At 40.7% G+C, this 26494-nt stretch overlaps 1 protein-coding gene across 3 annotated transcripts in view; it reads right to left on the bottom strand.

The window, feature by feature from the left end:
* Positions 1 to 26494, bottom strand: part of LOC143903806 (ras-related and estrogen-regulated growth inhibitor) — a 50657-nt gene that overhangs the window by 16751 nt on the left and 7412 nt on the right. For 2 of the 3 annotated variants that reach the window (XR_013258805.1, XM_077417776.1), the window contains exons 2-4: positions 22693 to 24356; positions 18183 to 18239; positions 13247 to 13323 (exon numbers count right to left, since the gene is read on the bottom strand). Coding sequence is in view for 2 of the 3 variants with exons in the window: in XM_077417776.1 (XP_077273902.1) it covers positions 13247 to 13323; positions 18183 to 18239; positions 22693 to 22753 (195 nt within the window). In the remaining variant the exon portion in view is untranslated. The remainder of the gene's footprint in view (positions 1 to 13246; positions 13324 to 18182; positions 18240 to 22692; positions 24357 to 26494) is intronic. The other variant, XM_077417777.1, reaches the window with a different exon arrangement.

Here is a 26494-nt window from a genome sequence, read left to right as displayed (position 1 = left end):
TGATCGCTGTGACATTCAAGAATCGAGAATCGGATTTAATTTGACGTATCTCTATTCGTATCTGCCGATATCCCAGCGCGTTTCAATGTAAGACACTCTGTCTCTCTAGATGCTATCGGCAAATAGAAATCGATCTTAATCCTTCCATGCTCTAAAGAGTCTGAGGAAAGAGACCCGCGTTTGTGGAATATTATTATTGAAAGAATAGGAGCTTAAATAAATCCTTAGGACTTTGCTCGGAACTTTCGCATCTCGAAATATACGCGCGACTAGCCTTTTCGGAGCATCTGTATCAGAGTGTATCTCTTTACGCACGCGGATAAAATCGTCTTTAATGACTTGAAAAAAAAAATTGTGTGTCGGGTGAACACGTATATAAAATTCGCTGCGCGTTGATTCCCCAACTTGCGTTCATAAATTTCAGCCATCGCACCTAAACTGCGGCACATCCGGCGGGAATAAATTTTATAGACTGAGATAAATATATACCTGGGTCCATGTGGGTATACATGGGCGTTATTTACGGTCAAATCTGTCGAATTAACATTGCGTGTAACGTGCTCGTAAATAAGCGCCGCAAGAACTCCGGCAACAGCGAGTACGTTCCTTCTATGCAATATAACGTAATGTCATAACGCGTCTTAAGAGTATCCGAGGTATCTTTGATATCCAAAAAAGAGCTTCAATGCTGATTGCATCGTATAAAAAATTACGCTATTGTCCAAACAAAAATTCAATGAGACTGTATAGAATTTCTCGAAATTATAAAAAATTTTGAATTTTTTAAACATTTCTAATTATAAACTTTTAGAATTATAGACGTGCGATTAAAAGATAATTTTAACATTATCGAATCACAAGACTTTAGGTAAGAAGACTGCGAAGATTACATATTACATTGGATATTATTGCAGAAGATAAGATACTATTAATTCCTTACACACACATTGTTATTTCGACGTTTCGTACTTTGGGAGATCAAAAAATCAAAACAGAGATATACCATATATTTCGTCTGTAGCCCCTAACAGACGTCATCGACGTAAAACGTCGGCAGGCGTGCATCTGTCGCGTCGCGAGACATGCTCGAGCCGCTCATAAATATTTATTGATCGATTGTATTCGAGGCAATTGAACGCGATGCCGGAATTACTTTCGCGCGTGTCGCATGAATGTATCGGCGTGGCGGCGGATTGCACAACCGCCGACGTCGACGTGATTCGTCCAGTTATGAAATAATGCAGAACGCCTCTTGATTAAGCAACGCCTTAATGCACTTTGCATCGCGTCGCGTAATTTCATTGAAAATGAGCCGCAATTATTCACTGACACCGTGTTCCCTCACGGTTGAACGTGACAAATAAGCAAGTGCATACGTGAAAATCCAATCTGCATTTATAATTTCGCCTGTACGTACATCTTTGTACTTAATTTAATTTTGGTTAGCGAATTTAGAGAGAACAGCTTTTTTGAAATAAAATTAAGTTAAAGCATGATGTAAATGTGATTTGATGTATAAAATATTATAAGCAATAAACTTAAAATATTTTTTATCCCTGAACAATCCAGATATATTTATACAAGCACAATTTTTTGCGTGTCTTAAAATTTTTTAAGAAAAACAATATTAATATATTAATTGAGATCATTAATAATCTCCAAATAATAATCTCTCAAAACTAAAGTTTCGTGACATTCTGAGAAGAAGAATTTTGAGAACTAGAAAAGGTCGGTAGAAAAATGTAGACTATAATTTTCGACAGGCGGCCTTCTTAACGACGCGACAGTTAACAGAACACCCGAAAGGACGAAACGATCGTGCTGTCCATTCAGAATCGATTCAAGTGGGCGAGGACCGCGCGCTTTAACACCTACGCGATCCTGCCGGATAAGCAACGATCGCCCCGACGACGAAGTTACGTTTCTTCGTGTTCGTGGCGCAGATAACGATCCCCCGGCTATTCGCTTTTACGTACAATGCAAATATTGACGAATAATAATGCTCCCCAATTAGAAGACCGCGTATTCCACATAAACGGCTTTCCGTGAGATCAATGAATACGCGGGTATCGCGAAACCTTGAATTTCAGTATTATGATTCACGCATATGGCAAATTAAAAAAAAAAAAATATTACAATATGGATTGTGTTTGTATTTGACGTTATGCAACAAAGCATAACGTCAAGATATTTTTTAGCAATTTTGCTGAATAAGAAAAGAGTTACTGAAACCAGGACGCATGTACGTTGCACATCTTTTTAAATTATTATTGTTTATATTTTATACATAATATATAGCGTATTCTTATATTATTATTATACAAATATATAGATATATTTGTAATATTTTTTCTAAGGAAATCACGTACTAAAAATTGATTTTGAAACTGGATTTGGTTCCATATAAAATAATTATAAATTCTATTTAATTAATACAATCTGTAATAGGGGGGGCAGCAATGTATTTGGGTTTTATTTAATTCTTCAAAGTACTTTTGCTTATAGTGTTTACGAGATTCTTTAATCTTTTCTACGTACTAGTGGCGCGACTTGAATCTGGGAAGCGAAACTACGAACGTGTACCAGTGTATTCCGGGACGTATCTTTCCTTCCTGCGACAATGCACATTTCTACGAAAGCGACATCAACCAACCCGACGCCGCGGGACGCCACATTATTACCTGGCCACTGACAATGAGTTACAGTGTTATTACTCGTAGTTTTATAACGACAGAGTTCCTACTAGGTTCACTCTTGGAAAAAAAGGAGAAAGAGAAATAGAAAGAGAGAGAGAGAAATAAAGATAGTAGCTTATGGTTGATATAACGAGGGGCGGGGAGTAAAGTCAAGGCAATAAACTGAATTATCGTTGTAACACTTTGAATCGCGCGTTACGATCGGCTTACATGGGAAAGATCGAGCTCACGGTGTATTGGTTACAAACGAACGAGTTAAAAACAAGAAAAATCATTGATATATTTATTCATCGCGGCGCTCACGCAGCTATTCCAGCCCGTTGGTCACGCGTATTAATAACATTATTAATCCTGTCGATTAAATTAACGTTGATTCGTCCCGCGAACGTGTAGTGCATCGTTCGTAAAAAAAAACAGTTGTGAAAAACACTCTGAGGTAGCCCGCATCTCATCTCGTTTTTTATTTTTCAATATGTATTAACCGTTATTCTCGAAGAAACAAGGAAAGCTACATGACCCATCTTGAGAGACATTCGGGCGCGAATTGACGTTTACGCGGCTTGTTTGCGCACATGTACACCATCGAAAAATTGAGATAAGCCCGCTAAAATGGAATTTCAATGTCAATCTGAAACTTCGTCATCAAGACGAAGACCGATCGTCGAAGTGCGTTGACATACCGCGAGTGTAATGACTTGTGGAAACATGTTTAGAAATGCCTGACAGTGACGTGAATTAACGTGACGTCGAGGAAGATGAAAATATATGTTTGTAAATTAAGACGTGCGCATTCCCGAAAAAAATTCGATGATTCGTAACTCGCTGTAATTAAGATTTATTCGCGTTAATTAAAAACGTCACACGATCCATTTAAGTCAACGATCTTCCGTTTACTTTTAAAGAGAAGCGTCACCTAAACCAAGATTAAACTTAATCATGACTGATTATTGATGAAATAAGTACCTACATATGATTACTTTCAAGTTTCTCTGATATAGTTTGACATCCAAAGAATTAGATTGCAGTAGGTGGAAGAATATAACGGCAATATGAAAGCAAGGCTGCCGGTCAATCGCATTCAAGTGCACGCAAGTCCCAAATGGCATCGTTACATTCGGTCTTCCGTTCCCTGCCGTTCTTCTCCCTCTTTCTCATCTTCCATCAACTTCTTTGCCGGGGGCAAGGAGGGCGCGCGCTTAATTATCAATTATATACCTACCGGCCCTCCCACGAAAAGCAATCGCAATTACGAGCCGGTCACGAGGCCAAGGGGGACTAGTCAGCCCCTTTTTCTTCCTCCCTCGCTTACTCCCGCCCTCCCCCGCGTCGTACGGAGATTTATTTCGTACGTGCACGCGGATGAAGAACAATGCGAGAATTGGGGAAGTGTGTCACCAGGCTGCCGGCACTCTTCATATTCGCGAGACGGAACACACCTGGGCGCCACGCGGCGCGTAGCATCCCGGACCGGAGCGGGTTGGCCGGCTCGGCCGGTCCAAGAGATGAGGCGGTATGATTGATACTTTATTGCGGTACGCGCGCGCGCACACACCATTGACCCGCAAAACCATATGTAGATTGTAAGAAATGAGACGCGCAAAAATGACAACAAAACGAGATAAGTGAGAGAGGGCGGAAGAGAGAGAGAGAGAGAGAGAGAGAGAGAGAGAGAGAGAGAGAGGCGAGAAAGAGGGAGGAGAAAGGTCGGTGGGAGGAAAAAATTAATCTACCAAAAGTGGAACGTCCGCGCGATTGGAACAAGATGAAGTACGATTGATACTTTATTTCGGCCCGAGACATTGACCCATATATCGAAATTATAGACTGAGTAATCGTATGTAGATTATAAAACTGTAACGTGTATATGACCGATTGCACACAGTCAGACTATAACGTCAATTGGCAGGCACGGGCGTTGTTAATCAACTTTCCCTTCTCTATCGACAAATCAAAATGAAATTAATCAGTCGGGTCAGGTAGGATAAAAAAAAAAGAATATGAGAAGAAAAAGTAAAGTACACAAATCGGTACTTCAAGCCTTCTCGAATTTTTCGCAGCTGCGAGAAAGATAAAACATTACGGAAATGCTGCACGGCATTTTTATTGATTTCTTCTATTTCTTCTTTCTCAATGTATTATAAAAGAAAAGAAATAACAAGCTGCGTGATTGTTAATGCAATTTTGCTGTCAAGAGTTTATGTAAGTGTATAGAGCAGTCAATTGTTCAGAATTAATTATCAATATCGCGCGCAATGATATATTTACTCCGACACCGTAAATCTTGACAACTGAATCGGAGAGACAGCTCCAACTATTCCCATCGTTTCGGTCGGTGGCTAGCCGCGCCATTATCCAGGCAGTTATGAGAAGAGGAAAACGGGTAAGACGATCAGCTGACGCGAGAATATTTGCGGAGCAAGCGCGGAGCCGTTGGTAATGATATAAATCGGTCTTATAAATGGTTTCCGTGGTGGTGGCTTATCTCGGCTGGCCGAAGATTTACGTGACGAGGAACAATGCACGATGGAAGTATTAATCGTGGCGGTCGACGAGGTCGAGAGCAAGCCGAGAGCCAGTCAGCAGCCACCTACCCATTTGTTGCTCGACTTCCTACCTACGTGGCCGATTCCGCTGGAGAGCGCCTACCTGAACTCCCGTGCCCTTGTTAAGCCGGGTTATTATTATACCCGCGTTGTGGAACACCTACTGCGATCCTCGTGATCGATATTACAACGAGAAGGTCTCTCTCACTTTCTCTCTCTCTCTTTCTCTCGGAAGCCAAGCGGAAATTCTATGAAACCCGAGCCAAGCCGAGAGCAATCGGCTCGCTCACCTCGGTTATGCAGGAAAGTGCGATTATTACCTGCAACGCGGTTGCCTCAGATCCCCAGGAACCTGGGATATTGTCCAACAACCCGAATTTTTGGAATTCCATGTGTTTCGCAATCCGGAGAAATTTAAATCTTGCGAAACTTGGATCACTAATGCCCGTTTTCACCCCAACGTCGTTTAACTTTAAAATTTAAAACTTACAATTAGTTTAACTCACTCTTTGTTTCTTTCTAAGGGGGACTGTTAGAAAGAAACGAAGAATGAAAAACGGACTTAAGTGTCGATGCTATCGGATTTTTAGTGCCTGGAATTTCTCAGCTCTTCGAATCTTAAAACAATTAAAAATTTACATCTTTTCAGATCGCGGGATTCAGTTATGCATTTTTTTAAATATGCGCGAAAAGATCCACGCGTTGGAGATTTCAGGATTTAATTCCGCGTATTAAAATCGAGATAAATCATTTCATTGTGTGTCAGAAATCGTCCTTCTCGGATGTAAATAAAGTGCAGTCACGTCATTTATCTTGACGGTCGTGCCAGTAAAGGTCTACCAGATACCATAGAAGGTAACAAGAATCCAGTAAATAAAATTATCGCGGCACGCATGGCTTATCAAGCAGATGCACGCGATCACGTTACGATACCAAAGTGCTGAACTTAAATCGACAAATTGAAATGCGATCGTCTGATATTATGCAACCAGCATCTAAAAATTTCTAAGAAATCCTGAGATATTCTCAGCGCGTTTATCCAATTCAGATTAAATACATTTTAATGTGACCAAGAAAATAAATCCGGAACTTTGAGGATTCTTGGTTTGTTTAAAACTTTGAGACTTTAGAACTTGGAAATCTTTAGATCTTCTTCGGAAACTTCCAAATTTCTGATCATATTGCTATATACTTTTAAATGTTATATTTAATACGAGATGCAACGGAACGGGTTTCTTAAGCTAGACTTAATAAAGACAATTCATTATAATGTACTGTGTACACACAGTAGCGCTCCGAGATTAATTAAGTCCAGATTCGCGGAGTCGCTAGCGGGCATTAGCGGGCAACGGCGGCAAGAAACGTTCCAAGCATCCGGGGAGAGGATTTATAGCCGCTTCTTGTGAGTCTTGTAAACGCGACTTAAGACGCGTGCCGCTGTCACTGCGGCCGGTGCCTGCGACAGTCAGCCCGACCGACTGTCTTCGTTAGTAATTGACATCACGATCCGCATGTCCGTGCGTCAGACGCACGCACACCGGGACGGGGACCGGCTGCAAAAAGGGCCTCTTTCATCGGTTTCCTCTCGACCTGTCGCTTGACGCGTGCCTATAAAGCGCCACGTTGCACGTCACTAATTGCTATCGGCGATACCACACGTCGCGCGCTTTCCAAGAAAATTCGCACGCGCGAGAAAGGTGGCCTTAGGAATGAGCCTCGTCGAATTCTTTCGCCACGCGATACGGCTAAACCGGATGCTTTGCGAATTCTGCTATCAAGTGCAGTAAGAAAACGTAATCTATATAACCAGAAGGATTGTAGAATAAAAAAAGAAGAGCACGCGGACTAAAAAAGATACAGTATTATACAAAATTGTATTTTGCAAACAAAGAAATCTACGAGTTATTAAATCTAAAAATGCATCAGCAAAGTCTTCGAGATCCTATAAAATTCTTCCATAATATCGCTTAAAATACATATATAAATTCTTGAAAATAATTTTTTACTTTAGTACTCGTGTTTCTTCTTTCCTCAGTTTTCTCGAGGTCTATTCGTTTTACTCCGGATACGTTTTCGCAATTTTCCCTTTCCTTCGTTTTCTTATTATGCGATTAATGAGGTGTGGCTCGAGACTACCCATTAGAACCATCGCATTAGAACGGTATTCATCATTAACGTGACGCGTATAAGACGGTCAAAGGTAGGCACGCTAAACTGGCACGAGCGGCTGCAAGCACGTAAACGTTCGCGTGAACATAAACTGCGTGTTCATAGACGTCGGCATTGAGGGACCGTGGGTGTCTTCAGTGTCTCAATAATTAAAGCGAAAGTGTCCTCTCAGTTGCGCGCGATGCGGTTTTTGATACAGTAATATTTATATTATAAGAAAACAATTTTAGAAAATAACGTAAATCTTTTGTGCGTGACATTTACGTCAAATATTTAGAAATATAAATACGCAAAATTGTACCTGCAACCCGTATTAAAATTTTGTACAAAAAATTTCTTTACTAAAATGCATTCTCCCAGCAAAAGTTTTTTTATTACGAAAAACTGTTTGCTACATATCTTTCGACGGACTGCTTATAACAAGGAAAATAATGAATTATCCCCCCGAAAAGGTATAGATTTTAGAAAAGACCTGTATCAAGTAGCAGAAATTAAATAATGTAACAAATGACATTTGGAACCGGACACTTCCTTGTTGGCGAACGAAGATCGCGGCCAGCCTTGCGTGGCGCTTATCTGCAAGGACATTTGTACGGTGAATCGTCTTGGTCGGCCGATTTTCAGGCGTATCTTAACGGCGATTGGGGGATCGGTATCCGCTACTCGAGCGTTCTAGCTCGAAAAGTGCGAGCGCAACGCGGACGTTGACCACGTGCGCTCAATGGGTTCGTGCACTTTAAATGCCGGTAGATCGCACCCGGGGTATCGTCGAGCCAGCGCGTATCGGGATATCAGGATGCACGTTACGTGGGAATGTCGGAAACGGATAATTCCGTAGATTAGAGCGCGTTTAGGTGCGAGGCTCTTATGTGCCCTTTAAGCCTCGGCATCCTCGTAACGTCCGGCGCAACGCGATTAGCTATCATCGAGGCGAGAAGTTCCGCTGCGGATAAAGATACGCGGTTCACACTAAATTACAACTCATAAAGCTATAACGATAAGTGAATCGAGTCGATTTACGCGCAGCTATACACCGAAGCAAGGTACACGTCATAAAACAATATTTCAAAAACGTTTATGTTTATATTTTTCACAAGTGTTATAATGCTATAAGTAAGAATATTTATATATAGCGAACAAAAATATTAAATGAATATTGTGGTACTTTTCAATATTAGAAAAGGATAGAGAGAGAGAGAAAATTATGGATATAGAAAAAAAATGTAATACATCCGACGTCATCTTTTTTGATGAATAATAAGAACTAAAAAAGTTGGTAATTCTATATAATATTTGTTACCAGTTTATGCATGATTATAAAAAAGATGATAATTGCGATTCTACAATATGTATTCGAGGATGCAGCGATAATACTCAGCGTATCGTATCGCGGTCGAAACGCGAGATGTGCCTGCGAATTTATGCCACTTCCCCCTATGGTATTAAATACGTTAAGCGTAATATCGCGGTTAGATATCGCGAAAGAGGAATGCAGGGATAATTGGAAAGATAACGCCGTGAATGTACGATGCATTATGTATTTTACTGGCACGGCAGAGGCCTTACCTTAGCAACGAATTATCGGCTGTTTGTTCTAATACCCGTTGCACGTCTCTCACAGATAGGTGAGATAGTCAGAATCTGGGTCCTCTCTCTCACGAGGAACATGAGAGCCTGGTTCCTCGGTAATTTAAGAGCTTTAGCAACTCGAACGTTCACGAGCTTGGGAACATAAGGATAGATATCAAGCACCTCAAAAGAGATCAAATTCAGAAACGTGAAAATTTGGAACCTGGAGAAAACTGGAAGCCTGATCTTGCAAACGTGACAGCACTAAAGTTACGAAACATGAGAAAAAAATTTGAAAATTGGAATTAAACTGAAATAAATTGACGTTTGAAATTTAGAGACATAGAACGTGCAGGTAAACGTCCGTACAATCATATTCTAATGTAAAAAGTTAAAAGGTTTTTTTAGTCGCACAACGGTCGACAGCTTTCGGATTTACTGAAGTTGAACGTGAGTTATAGTCGACGCAACCTGATAACAAAAATGTCGAGATGAAAACGATATGTTGCTCGTAAATGTTGCAGCCGTGATAAACAGCGCGTTGTCCAGGATTGATTGATCCTGGCGCGCGTGCGCGCGCGCGCGGTGGAGTTTTGCGGAGATTTGCCGGGAGTAAAAAGGGGACCCCGACTTAAAAGTCTCGTTCACAATGGGACCTCACGCGTTGAACGTGATATATTGGTACAGTCGGTACAGAGGAGTTAGAGAAGTGTCCGCTGATAGTGTATTTAATGATCCGCTTCTTCTACATCGACTTCCTGCACCACTGCCACACTGATCCACATCGATATCGATCTTCCTAGATCCTGTTCCCCAACGACATTCCCGCCATAGTTTTCTTGCTAAACACTAACTAAATTCGAAATATTTTTATTTACTTCAAATATCGAGTTCAGCAAAAACTGAAGATTATACGAAAATCTCAAAATATGGCATCTAAAACTTTTCAAAAATCAAAAAATTTTTTGAAAAACAAAAATCGCAGAAACCACCTATATCTATGTATAAATATTAGTAGTGAATTTTTTATCTTTATAAATATAAACCTAATATCGCCAAAATATTTTTATATTTAAATATAAAGTCCGTGTGTGTCGAAATAATTTCAAGAGTATATAACAATGTTAGCAGGCGAAGGGGCGTTTAAAACGTATAATTTTATACACGTACGTACAAATCGCCGACATCGCTTTCTGTTCCAGATTATTTATTGTATCCAGGCTAACGGTACATGCATCTTTACGCGTTTCACGTACAAGGTTCTCTAAATGGACAAGCATTGTTTGCGAGTCGTGTAGCGTCGGTTAATGGTGCAGTCGTATCTCTAAGAGAGATAATTTAAATATTGAAATTATCACGAGTAAAATTTAAAGATTGAGTCGCGAATCTGAAAAGGAATAATGCTAAAAATTGAAAAAATAAACATTTCAGAAATAATAAAACAAAGTTTTTAAAATTCTCATTAATATGAAAATCTATTAGAACTTGATTGCCCGAACATAAAAACTTGAAAGATCCTGTCATGGGTTAAAAAAAATAAAAAATTTAAAAGTTCCAAAATTTTGGAGTAATCTGATAACGTGAAAATCTATAGAAAGTAAGGAATGTAAATATATATCTCAATTCATTCAATGAAATGTAGAATTCGAAGAATCGCGTCTAGCCTGCCGTCCTGCGGATCACGGTTCGCGGCCTTTTAAGCGACAGGTGCAAACATTCAGGGAACAGCGCAAAAAAGGAAGCCGGTAATTGTAAGCCCCGGGTAGAAAAACCAGTTTGCTAAAAACAACCCGGGCCTGATCGAGTCTCGTTGCGGGGCTACCGAATAACCAACGGGTGTCGGTGTAGCAATGTGCGAGTGAGGAGCTCGTGAGAAGAGCTCGACTTGTGGAAATCCGCTTTAAAATGTCTCTTAAAACCTGCATCCTGCGGAAATTATGCGTCTCGCCTCCCAGGAAAAGAGGCCTCAAATGCATTCGAGATATTTTGAGTTGAGCGACAAATTATATTAGAATGATCAGTATAAATCACTTTTATGTGTTATAAAAAAAAAAGAAAAATAAACCTTAACATTTTTATTATGTCTATCTGATATGACAACTAAAATATAAATTAATGAGAATGTGGTTAAAGTTATTCGAACGTTGAAAATCTGTTCTTTAGTATGACGTTGACGTTTAACTCTAACGTAATATAAATGCACGCAGTCATTCTGCCACATTGAAAAGGCGCCACAGAGTCGCAATATACTTGAACTTAAGCAGGAAATACTTTCTATGAATGAACTTTCTCACCGCTCATCTCGAGGGAAAGATACAGTTAAATGCCAAAACGAACCGAAGCCGGAGACCCGCAAAAAAAAATTGCAACTTATTTATTCTCTCGCCGCGTAAAGCTACCTTCCGTGCTGTTATCAAATTACAAGGAAAGTCTGTCTTGTTTCAATAATATAACAGTTTATCTTCTTGGATAGTTTTAAATGACTTAAAGCTTGAGATCGTAAAAAAAAGTTTAGAGACTTTGAATTCTTAGACAATCAGAGATTTTCGAATTCTGAAGATTTCGTGTCCTAAAATCGCATTATATAAGCTAAAACAAGACAAACTAAAAAAAATGAAATTTTAAGAATTAGAAGATTAAAAGAACGAGGCATATCACAATCTCGGGATTGTCTACTATAGTTCAGAAATTTCGCGTGTCTTTGAACTTTTAAAACCTAAACTCTTTAACTTTACAGAATATAAATGGAAAACTTCAAGAATCGTAGATCAATATATCATTACGCAAATTTCCGTTGTGTTTACGTTCGTGTCGAACAACAATGATTTCAGTGAAAAAGGAGAACAATGCCTTATTCGACATGCTATAAGCGACCTCGCTGGAATTCCAACAAGCTCTCTGGTCGCGACAGGTGAAGCCACGTGTTGTTCGTGCAATCGCAGTCGCATTCGCAGTCCCCTTAGAATTTAAAGACGTTCGTTATTCAATTCAAATACGCTAACGGGCCAGCTCGCAGGATTTCCGCCTCAGCGCGACGTTCGTTGCTGTGTTCTAGACGAATTGGGTTAGGAAAGGTCAGGTAGAGACGATCGACCTGGAGCCGGTTGTCTGCGAGAAGAGGCTCGCAGTTAAGTATCATTTTTCAGAGAAAGTATCGTATGGAAAGTGTATGTGTCTCGAATACACATAATATACGTTAAAAAGTAGAAAGCATTATATATTACAAAGTACCTATATATTCTGATTGTGAGAAACGCGTAAATAGATTTTAAAATAAAATGCGAAATTAATCTGAATATATCAGAAACCAGAGTGTACTAAATATCAATATACATATATATTATAATTAGGTAAAAACACAATAGTTTTTAATGTTTGTTGAATTCTATGGCATTTTCATCTAAAGTATAAAATGAAATTTATCTAAATCTCATAAAATAGCGATTTTTGTGAATGGAACGCGCGCGCGTGTGTGTGTGTGTGTGTGTGTGTGTGTGTGTGTGTGTGTGTGTGTGTGTGTGTGTGTGTGTGTGTGTGTGTGTGTCGAGTATTCAAAGTCGGCTCTACAGAAATATCGCCTTCGCGATTTGCGAGTCGCTCGTTATTTGGCAGCGTATGATGGATGTGGGCCTTAAGGACTGCGGGAGCCCTATATTATATACGGAGGCCTCCGTTGAAAGAAGATATATTTAGACCGGGCCCTTGAAAGATCCTGCATCGTCTTAGCACGTCGCGAGGCGAATTCATTTCGCAAGCGCACGCAGGACCTTTTCCTTGATCACAAGGATAAAAGATTCACGAAAGGACGCAGGATACCGTTGCACATCGATGCATTATTTATTACCCTCGCGAGAGAAGAGCGCACGCAATCGAATGTGATTCAGATAAATAAATCGAACTGTTCAGCTCGCCATAAAGACGATTGCGCATGAAAATCTATTAGTAAGAAAAGCACATTTTTATAATTTCGAGTACTGTAATTTATTTAACAGCGAGATGATATAATCTTTTAATGTAATTATAAAAAAGACTAGGATAATTTTTAGGATAGTTAACTTTTTAGATTAATTTCTTAATTCGAAATTTTTAAGACTCTAAAAAATAATCTTTAAGTTGCTCCCCTCACATTCCGTCAAAGAGTTCTTTTGTCACAATTTTATATTCTCTGATATAATTAATATTAAAAACATATTATTTATAATATTAAATACGTATATATTAAGATTTAACTTATTGATTAAATTAAATAGGACTGTTGTAAAAACTTACCTCGCACCTGGACGTGTCAAGTATCTCGACCTCCGTCGTGACATTATCAATGGTGACGCTGTGTCGATAGAGAAAATCTGCAACAAGTAGAAATTAATGTATTTAATTGATCATAATGTCTCTAGTTCGATTACTATCGCTCTAATCTCGTGTAACTCGCGAGATAAATAAAAAACAACGACATACGAAGTAATCTTTCTTAATCGGCATCATTTCGAAGATACTCTTCGAGCTCTTTGGATATGTTTAAGCGACATTTTCTCAAGTATATAGAAAACGCAGCTAATGCGCGAAAGTGCCGTAGCAGTTAGTAACAACAATTCCAATTAGTTACGCCGACGCTCGCTGCTATGTCATTACGATCATTGACAATGACGCGTGGCTTTCGTTTGAAATTTGTGATCAAACAGATTCGAACAACCGCGTATTAAGATTTGCATTTTTCGATCGTCACACGCTTGAATTATTCGCCCACGTAAGGCAATCCTTGAAAATACCCACAAATGTTTATTACGTATTCGAATTACAATTTTGAATGTTCGCATTTCTATTATCTTCGATGTAATAAATTTCTGCACTTTTTCGTTTTACATTAAAATCGAGGCCTGTCGGACTGTTGGACTTTTAGTTTCTTGCGTTTCTAGAGTTTAACATATTCAAATATTTAAATTCTTGGACTTTGATATTCGTCGCGCCTCATATTTTTGAATACTGGAACTTTTAAATCTTCAGTTTACACTTTCGATAAAACGGATGAAAAAGGGAAAGCTCATATTTCTCGGAACTGATTAGAGCGCTCGAGGAGCACGTGCGCCTAAGGAGAAGAAGAAGGAGAGGAGACGCGGAAGTACGTCGAACACAGTAGCCCTAACAGGATAAGCACAATAAATGAACGATAAATAAACTCATAAACACCTCGTAGTGTCGGCAGCGTCGGCAGCGTGGAGTCGAAGAGGCGCAGAAACAAGCAAATAAGGATACTCGTTATATTAGCGGCCGTTACGCTCGAGAAAGTTTTATTGCCGGACAATGCTGATGGAGGGACGAGTTGACCAAGCGTTGCGACGGAAAATTCATTGCATCCTTCATGCATCCTCCATGTGCGCGAGAAACATCAGAGCGTGCGGAAAAACAAGCTTCCAAGACCGCGAGATGTAATTTGAACTCCTGCATGCGAGACGCAAAGATTTCTTCTGCGCTTGTGGAAAGAAAATCGAGCGATCTAGATAAGCGGAGATAAGCTAAGGCTGAAGGATGAAATTTAACGAACGCCACGAACGGAATTATTTTCGAGTAAATAAAGTGGACGTATATGCAGGAGTCGAGAAATCTAATTGTAGTCCCATTTAAATATACAGGAACTATTTGCATATCGGACGACATGGAAAGTTAAATCTTTGATGAGAAACTTTGATAAAAGTACCAGATTTAATTTCTAAGAAAACGAAAGTATGAGGAGATACAATAAAAGCTGTAAGTTGACGAAAAATAAGAAGTAACCGTGACACACTTTCGTCGAGTGCAACTGGAAATGTATATATATAACTGTCACCGATCGCGCGGATTCGGCTTCTGCCAGAGATCCATCTCCGATACGTGATCTATTGTCGATCTATTGGAGGAACGGAGGATGCACGATGCAATCTTCTCCGTGCACGGACAAAACGTTCCCATCCGTGCACGCGCACGGCCAGAGAATCGACAATACAAACGAGACTCGCTTTCTAAATCATTGCCTGGAATTATTCCACGCAAAGAGAGAGATTTGCATTGTTAATCGAGATCAAAATAATAACAAGTACACTGCATCGTGGCGAGAGATGAAAAGGACCGATTATCTCCCCCGAGTCCCGTAAAACGACGTCGCCGCGCTCGTGTACGAATGCCTTGTAATCGAAATTGCCGGTAAAGAGATCATCCTCGATCTTCCTTCGAGAGATTTCCTTCGAAATTTAAGTCGTGCGGTGGAAGCCAATATAAAGTGGCTGTTTCGAAAGTACCCATCGCTATCACCGCTTGCATGTTTAGATGTCTAAATTTACGAGAAAAAAAAAGAGAGATCTTTTTCGTGAAGATCGAGAGAGAGAGATTCAGAGAGTGGAGGTAGTCAGATCCTTAACTCTCCTTAAACTCTCACATTTCTGAATTCTTATATGTTTTTATACATATCCAGATATATTTCTGTATTTCAATTAAAATATTTTTATATTTGAAATCCTACACTAAGAAAAAAAATTTATTAGTCCCAAAAAATAATTGATCCGTTACGTTCAACTAAACATTTTAGTTAGTTAACTAAACATTAGTTGAATTAATTAATTCTTGATTAAAGAAACTAAATAAATTGTTGAAACAACTAATGTTTAGTTAACTAACTAAAATGTTTAGTTGAACGTATCGAACAAAATATTTTTTCGGATTAACAATTTTTTTTCTCAGTGTATATTTTCAAACTTTTTAAACTTGAGATTTATTTTATTTTCTGCAATTTACTTTAAAAGTCTCAAATTTGTTTTAAAATTATTTATAATGTCATAATCTTATTACAAAATATAATAAAAATTTTAGAGTATCCTTTTCATTTGTTACTTTTTCTATTGATATCTTCAGATTCACAAAAATATTCTTTCTTTTTATTAACGCGCTAAAGAATTTTTCCGCGTTTTGTTCGCCACATTACCTACGCAAACTGAAGGAAATCAATGGCCCCGCTTTCACCGTTCGAGGGCGTTTTCTTCGGAAAAGTGATTCTCCAACGATCGGGAACGAAAGTGTGCGCGATAATCCGCGCACGAGTCGCACAAAGTGTCGACGCATTTTCGATTCGTTTCACACAAGATGTACCGAGAAGATGAAGAAGCTATTGCATACAAAGACCGTATCGACCTTAATCAATTCTTAAAGTCGATAAAACGTAAAAATTCTTAAATTAATGAAATTGAAGACTCAATATTTCGATACTTCTAACTACAAAAATCCAAATAGATTATTAAAATCCTAAAATTTTATCCTATTACTGCCAAAAAATTCTACGTGACCTAAAAAATGTAAAAAAGATAACAAAAAAAAATTCTTTTACATCTCTGATATTTCCTGGGATTTATTTTATGTAAAGCAGTCTGTGTAATATCTTCAGACCTTGAGTCGTGTCTGATTGTGAGTCGCAGTTTTTTATCCGTCATTATTCTTACCATTTTTTATCGATCCTAGATGGACGACGATCAGTTTGTAACATTCATGGCGTCATCTTCGAGGATCGATTGAGCGATTATCCCCCTCCTCGATTGAGGGGGAACATATGAGATTATCCGCTTCCTGGTTACATTCAAGAACGATTATCCATCATTTTCCCAGGAAATTAATTAATACCGATAGTAGGAGAGAGCAATCGTGGCGGCACCCTTCTACACTCGTCCGGCATTATCGATCGCGGCATTATAGATTGATAGGAATCAAGATTGATTCCGAGTGCCCAGTTATACACGAGAGAAATTCGATAAATCGATGATTGCGCTATTGTGCGGGAAAGCTTTCCGCACATTACATTACGTGGATGCGGTTGCAAAGAAAGTAAAGAGAAACTTCGTGCAAATTGACTTATAAGTCTTCTTCTTGTAAATCTTCTATCCAATAAGCTTTATATTTGTTTTTTTTTTTCCGTACAAGCTGCTCGAGAAATTGCACAAACATTTTCTCGAGTTTAGATTACTATATTTATTTAGATTACTAAGTTTTTAATCAACTAATTTAGTTTAAAAATATATATATATACTAATTAACATAAATCATTAACATCTGTAAAAAAAACATTTAAAAAAATGTATATATAAGAACTGAAATAGTTTGAATATAATGATTTTCACTCCTGTCTTATGTCAATACATAGAATTAAATCCTTTTTCAAAAAGGAAACGTCGCGGCGTCGTCGTCCTGAATGCAGATGAAATCCCATTCAGTCAGTTTTATCTATAATCTATCCTAATCAAATAAATTTACATATTTTACATAATTATTTTGCTTCAAGCGCATCGATTATCGTCGCGATAATATCCCTGTAACTATCTGCGATCGTGATAAAACGGCGTGGTACTCGCCGCGGCGAGGATGTACAGCCGGCTCGGCCGTAGAGGTGTTACAAAAATACGAGCGGCCGGCCGGTTCAGGGTTAAGGGGACAATACTTCACGGTGGAATTTTTCCAGGCGGCTCGGATATCCGCGAAACTCGCCGTCGTAGCTTATACGTCCGCGGGCGTGCACGGCAATTATTACGGCGAAGTAGCCTGCATGAGTTATGGGAGAGATCTGCATTCTGCGGACCCTCCCCATAGGCTCTATTTCATATCGAGTGTTTAAATCTCCGCCCTCCACGGGTCCAGGTGTCTGTTGCGTCTCTCTCTCTCTCTCTCTCTCTCTCTCTCTCTCTCTCTCTCTCTCTCTCTCTCTCTCTCTCTCTCTCTCTCCTTCTCTCTATCTTTCTCCCTCTAAACCCCGCTGCTGCCCTACCCTCTTATCACGTGTATTTCTGTGACCGCTAGAATGCGCCCTCGGGACATCGCTCGCGAGGCGCCATGATTAAGATTTTTCACCGGTACCCTTGAATTAGAGTCCGGTTTCGAGCGCGAGAATATTTCACGGTGGATTTTTCCGTCGCGGTACCCCGCCGGAGCACGCGAGGGGCACCGATCAAGATTTAGATTCGCGTTCTGTATCACGGGGTGAGCCATTCGTGCGCGCGCGCGCGCGCGCACTCGAGTCGGAGCCGCCTCCCGGGAGATAAGTCGACAGCAAGCGAGAAAAGGAACTTAGTTAGATATGAACTGGACATTTATCCAGAATATGACGCCTCGAAATTAGCAACGAATGGCCGCAATCATTCATGCTTCGCAATTGGCAATTATCTTGAGGAGAAAAAAGGGATAATGAAGAAACACTTACCACTGGTCGAGCTGTACTCGCCGATGTATCGCCTCGTCAAGTACCGCACAACCACAGCTGCAACAGAAAGAGAAAAAGGAATTGATGAGCTACAAAAACGATCTCGTAAATAATCGTAATTGCAATTAATGAATCTGATATTACGTCTATACGAAATCGTAATTACAAGTATAAATAATAGAAGAAGGCGCATTTTCGTTCTGTAGCATAGAAGGACGCGCGCCCATATGCGCAGGTGTCGAAACGCCATTAACTTATTTTCAATATTAATAAAGAAACCATAAATATCGGGAAACGGGTTTTCTTGTGGGGTTGCCGGTTGATAAATTTCTTGCATCATAAATTCCGTTTCGTTGCGGCGCGAAACGCGGCCTAAGATTCAACATGCTGACGACGGTCCTCGCATCGTCGCCGTTGTCGTTCGAATCTCGCAAGACTTATTGAGTACATAGATCCGTACCGCTCCGTACTCGTAGGTACATCGTTTATAAATCTGTCGTCGAGTCCAGCCTGACGACGACGACGACGACGACGACGACGAAAGGGAAGAGGAAATACATCACGAAGAGAGGAAAGGAGAGGTAAAGACACGCGAGAGCAGAAACGGAATAGAGAACTTCATTCGTGAGCTATTTGCTGAGATGAGAGATAGAGTGCATATCTTCGAAATATCTCCGTGCAGCTGGACAACGATATTTCAACGCAGCAGATTCAACGCGCGCTTGCGGAAAGTCGATGGACCAGCGGGAACTAATCCCTTCAGAGAAGGAAATTCTTTTTAAAAGGATTACATATTACGAATAACGCGTAAATATTGCGCGAGTATTTTATATTTAATTTTACCAAAAAAGTTATAGATATCCCATAGGAGATAAGGATCTCTACGGTATCTTATCACCCTTCTTATTTTGTCATATTTCGCACATAAACGCTAAATTAGTACGATAAAATTATTAGTACAATGAAAAATCGAAGATCACGCTGATAATTCAGTATTTTGCACATTTGCAACAAATTGAAAATAAGAAACTTCTGTATATTTTCAACGGACCATGCAAAGACATCCGGATCATCACCGTGCCAAGTGACTCGGTAATCGAGTGAAGACACATTCTCTCTTGGAAATGACTGTCATCAAATTGAGGCAACGTCGCGCGTAATCCTATACAGGCCGCGCGAACCGGAGTAATTGATGTGGACACGAGAATGTTGCTCGTAATGCCTAATAGCCCCAACACAGTAATCTGTGCCAAGCGCCCGGGTCTAATGAAAGCACGTTCTCCTGCATCCACGCTCAAGTCCAAACGCGAGGGAAACCCGATACTCGTGCCAGATACAATGTGTTTATAAAATGCTTATCTTTCGTAGGGTCAACTCGGGTGAACGATGACAATATAGCGTGCCCGAGACGGCTGTACTTATGAAGAAATAACCGATGACTTACGCAGAATGCGAGATGTTGCTGTATAGATATCTCGCTGTAATATCCGTGAAAAAGGATAATCTCTCCCCCCCCTCTCCTATTAAATGGCAAAATTTCAAAAAGTGTTAGTCCAAATCTCCAAAAGAAAATAATATAGGTCTTTCGACCGATAGCACAAGTGACCATACGTACAAAATAAAAAAGAAAAAGGGAGAGAGAGAAAACGGGGCGGAGAGAAGAACGAAACAGGAAGAAGAGAACGAAGAAGAAGAATAAAAGAGAAGCCGATTAAGTCACCTGGGGAGAATTGTGTGTAATGTGGAAGATGCAACGATACGAGCAAAACGCAGCCATTCGCGGTGCCATTCGCCGACGTGCGATGCCAGCGCAGGGTTCTATAGATAGATCGTTGGTAGATAAGCCGCTTGGTGGACGTAAGAAAATAGTAATTACGGCCACGATCGCTGTTGGATAGGAGGGGACACAGAAAGAGAGAGAAGAAAGAGAGAGGAGAACGAGAGAGAAGAACGAGAGAGAAGAACGAGAGAGAGAGAGAGAGAGAGAGAGAGAGAGAGAGAGAGAGAGAGAGAGAGAAAGAAAAGAACGGGGGATGAGACGAGAAAAAGGATGGTAAGGCAAGTGATCAACCAAACGCATCCTCTTGTATTGTCGAAATTTTCTCTTCACCCCAAAAATTCAACACAATCTTTTATTGGAACAAATTTCACTTATTGTCATCTTGACTTGTTAACTTTATATCTCTTACCGCAGATCGAATTTTCGACACACAATATTTTTTAGTTGTCACTGATTGAGCAAAAAGAATTTTGTACAATATATAATTAATAAAAACCGAGTTTTATTTATCACGTCAAGAAAAGAAAGAAGAATAATGTGTTATTGGCTGAAAAACATTTGTCTTGTCAAGACCTCAAAATAACGGAAAATGTAATTTTTCTAAAAAATGAAATATTAAATCGTAACTTAATCATGTAATATAGAAAGTGTTCTATACTTAAAACATCAAAAAAGTAATAAAAGCCTCAGATTGATCCTGCAGAAAAAAAACTCGTTGAAGCGGGCGGATTCCACGAGCTACTATTCTGTCCGCTTTTCTTGTGACACGGCAATAAAGCAAGTCGTTTAGACCAAATGAATTTATGAACACGTCTCGGCTTGAGTAGCGGACCTCCAATTGCCTCTTCAATAAGCGTTAATGCAGATAAATGGCTGTAGATAATAATCTCACGTTTCTCGCGCGACCATAATTCTTTTCATGATTCCTCATTGTCAGCAGTTTTTGCGAAATCTACTCTTCTCGTTGAGAGAGAGAAGAAAGCTCCCATTTATTCGCAAAAATATCCGATTCAAATACTATATACGCTATACTGATATTTTTGCGAAAAAAATCAAGTTTCTATTACACAATTAGTACCAAAATTCAAATTCAAATTCCAGGTTTTTCCAAGCAAGATCTTCGTTTCCTTCATCGTGAAAGAGTTGCGGTTACGTTATTTTCCGTGTACAGGATGTTCTTTCGAGATCACCGCGTACGTCAGGCGGAGGTGCGATAATGCGAGGGAAGAAATGTTACCGCGTATAAATTCGGTATCCACAGAATCGAACACCGCGGACTACAAGACGGATGTATCGGATGTCCAGATCTTACAACCTGCCGCCGCTGCAACCGTTCGGGAATTTTCGTGGCGCGCAGCGACCTCCCTTCCCCCCCCCCCTCGCGCACGCAGAATGATATCCGATAACGTGCACGGAGGTCCTTATTATACCCAGCGGGGTCCCACGAGGGACTTTTAGGGATTCGCTCCCGTCGAGATATCCCTCTTTCCCATCGCAGCGCCGCCGCGTGAGAATGCACCGTTTTCATCGCGAAAAGTGGAACAGAACGACATTGTCGCGTGTTTTATACCGCAATCGCGATCGTGCGTGCATGGCATCAGCGAAACGCGCGAATGCAGAAGCTAATCACAATTAAATATGATCACGCACAAAAAAGTGCAATAAATCCCGACTTGGAACAATGCCAGTCCGTATAACATTCCGAGAATGTGGACGCGATCGAGCAACGCAGCTCTTCATTTAAAGATCCAAAAATCTCATGATTGAAGATTTTCAGAAGTCCGACATTACTGATAGATCTAACATCTTAGAAAGATATAATCGATAATGTTAGAAAGATGCAATTTCGAAAATAATGGCGACTCAACAACGCGATATGGTTCGTGGGTGATTGGTTCATTCCGGTGACTTAACAATGTGAAGCAACGTGATGCAAAATTGGTGAGCAGAGGAAGAAGGAGAATCACATGGACGAGATCAGAATAAAACGAAGAGCGCTCCTTTATTAAGGTGACCGGTCCTAGCGGTTATTAATAGGATTTATTCGAGGTCGGCGAACCTCGCCTTATCGCCGTTCGTTTGCTCGCTTTGTATGCGTCGCGCGACTGTCGAGTTAACTAATGCAACGTATTATTCCGCGGACTATGCGTATTCATCTTAACGGCACTTTCATTCAATGCGTTGCGTCGGTGCGCTATTAGACAACGCGCAGAAATTACACGCTGCACGACGACGCGGTATTAGTATCGTCCTCCATAATCAACGTCCTTCCGACATGATTCAATATTTCACGACGTTGCGCCATAATCGACCTGCGCATCTCTTTTCGCCGTCGTATATTATTCGCGAATGGATATCGGTTTCGACGCGACATCAATCACAGCGTGTGTTCTCATATTCTGAGGAAATCAATATATTGGTTCCGTAGATTTATTCTTCGCTGTCCGAGATTCGGTTCAATTCCGTGCAAGGTCAACGCGCGAAACCTTCCTCTTATCATTAAATCATAATGACGAAGTAACATTGCACGATTTGATTATATAAATTTCTTGCAATCTCAAGCAAAAAAATTTCGCAAAATTAACACGGAGATTATCGATGAATTCAATTAATCATGATTTCTTTGTTAGAATATCGAGGCACTGATAATAGAGATAACGAAAATAAATGAGAGTTATATCCCCTTACACGGGAATGAAGCAAAATCAAAAGACAGAAAAAAAGATTCACCTGACTTGCCGACTCTGGGGCCGCCGAGGACGACCACCTTGATCCTGTTTACGTTTGTCATCAGCTGCGTGGGCTAAGTGTCATTCGGGCTGGGCTGGCATCGCACATCGCTCCTTCGCGGCGGATGTACCAATTACATCACTTTGCACTTTACCGCCGTACTCACAACATCCTCTGGTCCTCGACAGGACACTGATGACACTCTCGCGCGTACAAAAGGGCCGGAGTCCTTTTCGAGCACACGCGATAATCGCGACACACTTACGGAATTAATTACTGTAACGAACGGTCAATTATCTGCTCGAGTCATCACCGCTCAATTCCGCGCCGATGTAATTATCGATCGCTAATTAATCTCCGGTACACTCCATTAAGTTCTCTCCCGTTTCCGTAAAAAGAGCGAAAGAGAGAGATTGCGAGGAAAACGAACGAGTCTCGTTCCAGTGTTTGAGAAGGATTATATAGATCAAACAGAATTGATAATTATAGCGCGCAGTGTTATAGAGCACAAAAATATTTTCGAAAAGAAACAGCAAGAGCCCCTTCTCTCGCTCTCGTTCTTCGTTCCCGATCCAGATATTTAATCGACGGTTATCGATTAATCGTCAGCTGAAGTCGTCACCGCTTAGGTACGGAGCTATTAACGGCAGCGTTAATTGGAACCTTCCCCGCTAATTCCCGGCGAGTCAGTGGAAATCGTGGCGATGGCCGGTGAACGGGCAGCCGACGCCGCGACGCGCTCGGTCCCGCGCGTCGTTTTCTACCTGGCGAACGAACGTAACCGCGATTACGAGCGTCCGTCTGGCACGTAGGAGCGCGCGAGATCCTCAACGGCGCGATAAAACCGCGCGTTGAGTAAGACACAGCTCCCTTTTCCAGCCGCGCGACGTTCTTGCGTAACTCTTGCGATTCACTTGGAAGCTCCGAATCGAGCGCGCTCGTGCTCCTTTCCCAAGGCAGCAGCCGCGATTGTCAACCTCGCGTCTTTCGTCCAGGAATCACAGCCTGCCCCCCTCGACGAGCGCGACTGTTTATCAACGTCGCTATCTTATCGCGATTTCCCGGTATTTTGAAGACGACGAGTCTCACATTAGTGTGATGTAGCTTTATTTATTCTTATTATTCCCTCTCGTTGCTTTTCTCTCTCCACGGTGAGACTCCAAAGAAGCTTTTGTCTTGGAGAAAATCTTGGTGCTCGGCTGTTCTCCAACTATTCGGTGATTATTCAATTGTGTATTCGATCGGAGTTAACACACCGTTCCCTTCACTTATCACTTCCGAACGATTAATGACACTATACTTGCAATATTTATTTTTTACAAGCGGAAGCCGAGGATTTGAGCTGATCCGCAACCGTCAACTCTCTCTTTCTCTTTCTCCGTCTTTTTCTCAGCAAGTGTCAATGCCTCACAGCTTTACGCACTAATTAACTGTAACTCCAGCTTCTCTTAATCGCGCAAGAACGCGAAGAAAGTTGGCGCTTCCTCTTCTCTCTCGGCTTCTTTTAAAATCTCGCGTTCTTCCTCTCCTTACACCGGACATCGAACTCGATGGCTCGATTCAGAATTACGAAGCCGGTCCTCCTTTTTCGCACCTTTCGAAAGCAAGGGTGACTTCCGAACGAGCCTGGTTCGCTCGCTCGTCCCGCGGCGGCCGACGCTGCGCTGCGAATAACAACACAAGCAGCGATTCAAGAAATGCCGTCTCTCTGGTTCCATTTATAACGGGTCGTCGGCCTTCCTCCGCGTCTTCTAGCTCGGCGCCGCCGACACGTCGGCGATTACGAAAAAAGGACAGGCACGCACGCACGCACGCACGCACGAACGCATGCACGCACGCACGAACGCATGCACGCACACCGATGCATACCTACTCGCTTCTCGCTCGCGCGCGAAAACGACGGCAGACGACGGCAGACGACGACCGCGAGAAAAGTAGGATGCATCCATCCCCCGCGGCGACGTGCAACGTTTTTGTTTTTGCCATTTTTTGCTGAATGCCTAATGAGCTAATTTTAACGTTTCGAGAGAGGTGGCGGGTTTAATTTTGAATGAAAGATTAAGTCATTTCGGAGCACGCGTCCGTTGCCGTAAAGTTTAGCTATTGGAGAGCATTTGATTCTCTTTTCTCCCGCCTACGTGACTGTTTGCTAAGCAAAAAAAAAACTCTCGCGACGAAAGAAAGTTATTGTAAGAATAAACTCTCGTCAAAAAAGTTGCGGTTTCGCAATTGAGGTACTTTCAATCGATGCCGCCGATAGATATGGCAAAAACTATCCAGATACTCTACGTTTATAATTAATTACGATAAAAAATCTAAACAGTAATCAATACGACAAACAAGCAAATAATCTAGCGAAAAGTAACTGAGGGGAAAAACGGGGAAGCAATCAACGTAGCGGGGAAATGATTAATGGAGAAACAATTAACGATAATGGCGGAGTAATAAACATAACGGCGGTATATGACAATATTTCGCCGTAACGGAGAAATAATTGATACCCAGGGTGATGAAACACGCGCGAAAAATCCCCCGAACGTCTTACGCGCTGAAAATCGCAAAATCGTCACCTCTCGCCTCTCAATTCTCGCCTCTGCGACGCTTTAAATGACACCTAAATTAGATAACGCGTCCCGTATCACGTATTAAACCTCATTATCTTCCAGGGCGCATCGCGACGATATTATTCACGAGAAATTCTTTTCACGCGGCCTTATCGCGAAAAACTCGTCCGAATGTTGACCAACAAAGCACGATCGTAAATTGCGACGCGTGCTAAATTAAAATGAGAATAGAACAAATTCACAACTCAAATTATACATTTAAATAATAAATTTGCGATCGTGTCTATTACGCAAGAAATTTCCAATATTAACCGGGTGCGATAACAGAAACACGATCAAAGTAAAATCATGAATGAGTTAGAAAAAGAATCCCCTAAATGTCCATTCAAAATGCAAGAACGATTCGCCGAAATACGTGATCGTAACACGTTTAACCGATATATGTTTATTAATCGTGATATAGCATATTCCTAAATAAACCGCAATTCAGCGTTTTCGAAGAGACAACAAATATAAAGTCATCGATAATACAATAAGAATCACTCGATGCGGCGAATAAATAAATCGAATTGAATCAAGTAACCTTTAAATATACCAAAACAAATTAAATCAAATTTTTATATCGAATAATGTTAAATGAAAGAAAATTATATTCATCAAGTAAAACGACACGAGCGAGAATAATCTCGTGTAATTGATTCGTTCAAATATCTCGCAGTCATGCGATTAATTAAATTTTTTAGTTTCGTCCTTATCTACCTACTTAAATTTCGGCATGTGTCACAAATGTTTCTGCTCATCGGCCGCGCAAGTGGGAAATCAGCTCGTTGCTCGCGATAGAGGATCGTAATCGGAAACCAGGGTATCGGTTTCCTTGCACGTAGCAAGTCTACGGCGTGTAAATACTAGGTGCGCAGATGCGCCACTTGTTTATTTGACGAGATTCTCTTCAGAGAATTAATCGCGCGATGTGCCTTGCGAAGATTCCATTTTCTGTCTTAGTGTCTTCTGAAAATTCTACCGATCAACGTCGATTAATGATAATTATAATCAACTAAATTGTACCTATCAGTTTTCTTTATAGTAAAAGTGCTTAACAGTGAGAACTATTACCTTATAGAAGAAGAATTGGTTAAGGCGCGGTGAGAATCAATCAACGTTGGAAGAATCGAGTTATAATTTACGTTATCCGTGTCGGAATAATATTCGCGCATGCAATTTCAATTAAACGTATCCGA

Source organism: Temnothorax americanus, unplaced genomic scaffold (genome assembly GCF_048541705.1).
Source record: "Temnothorax americanus isolate GAGA-0224 unplaced genomic scaffold, ASM4854170v1 Scaffold5, whole genome shotgun sequence".
NCBI lineage: Eukaryota > Metazoa > Arthropoda > Insecta > Hymenoptera > Formicidae > Temnothorax > Temnothorax americanus.
The sequence above is the reverse complement of the archived record's forward strand: the minus strand, read 5'-3'. Positions and strand labels throughout refer to the sequence as shown.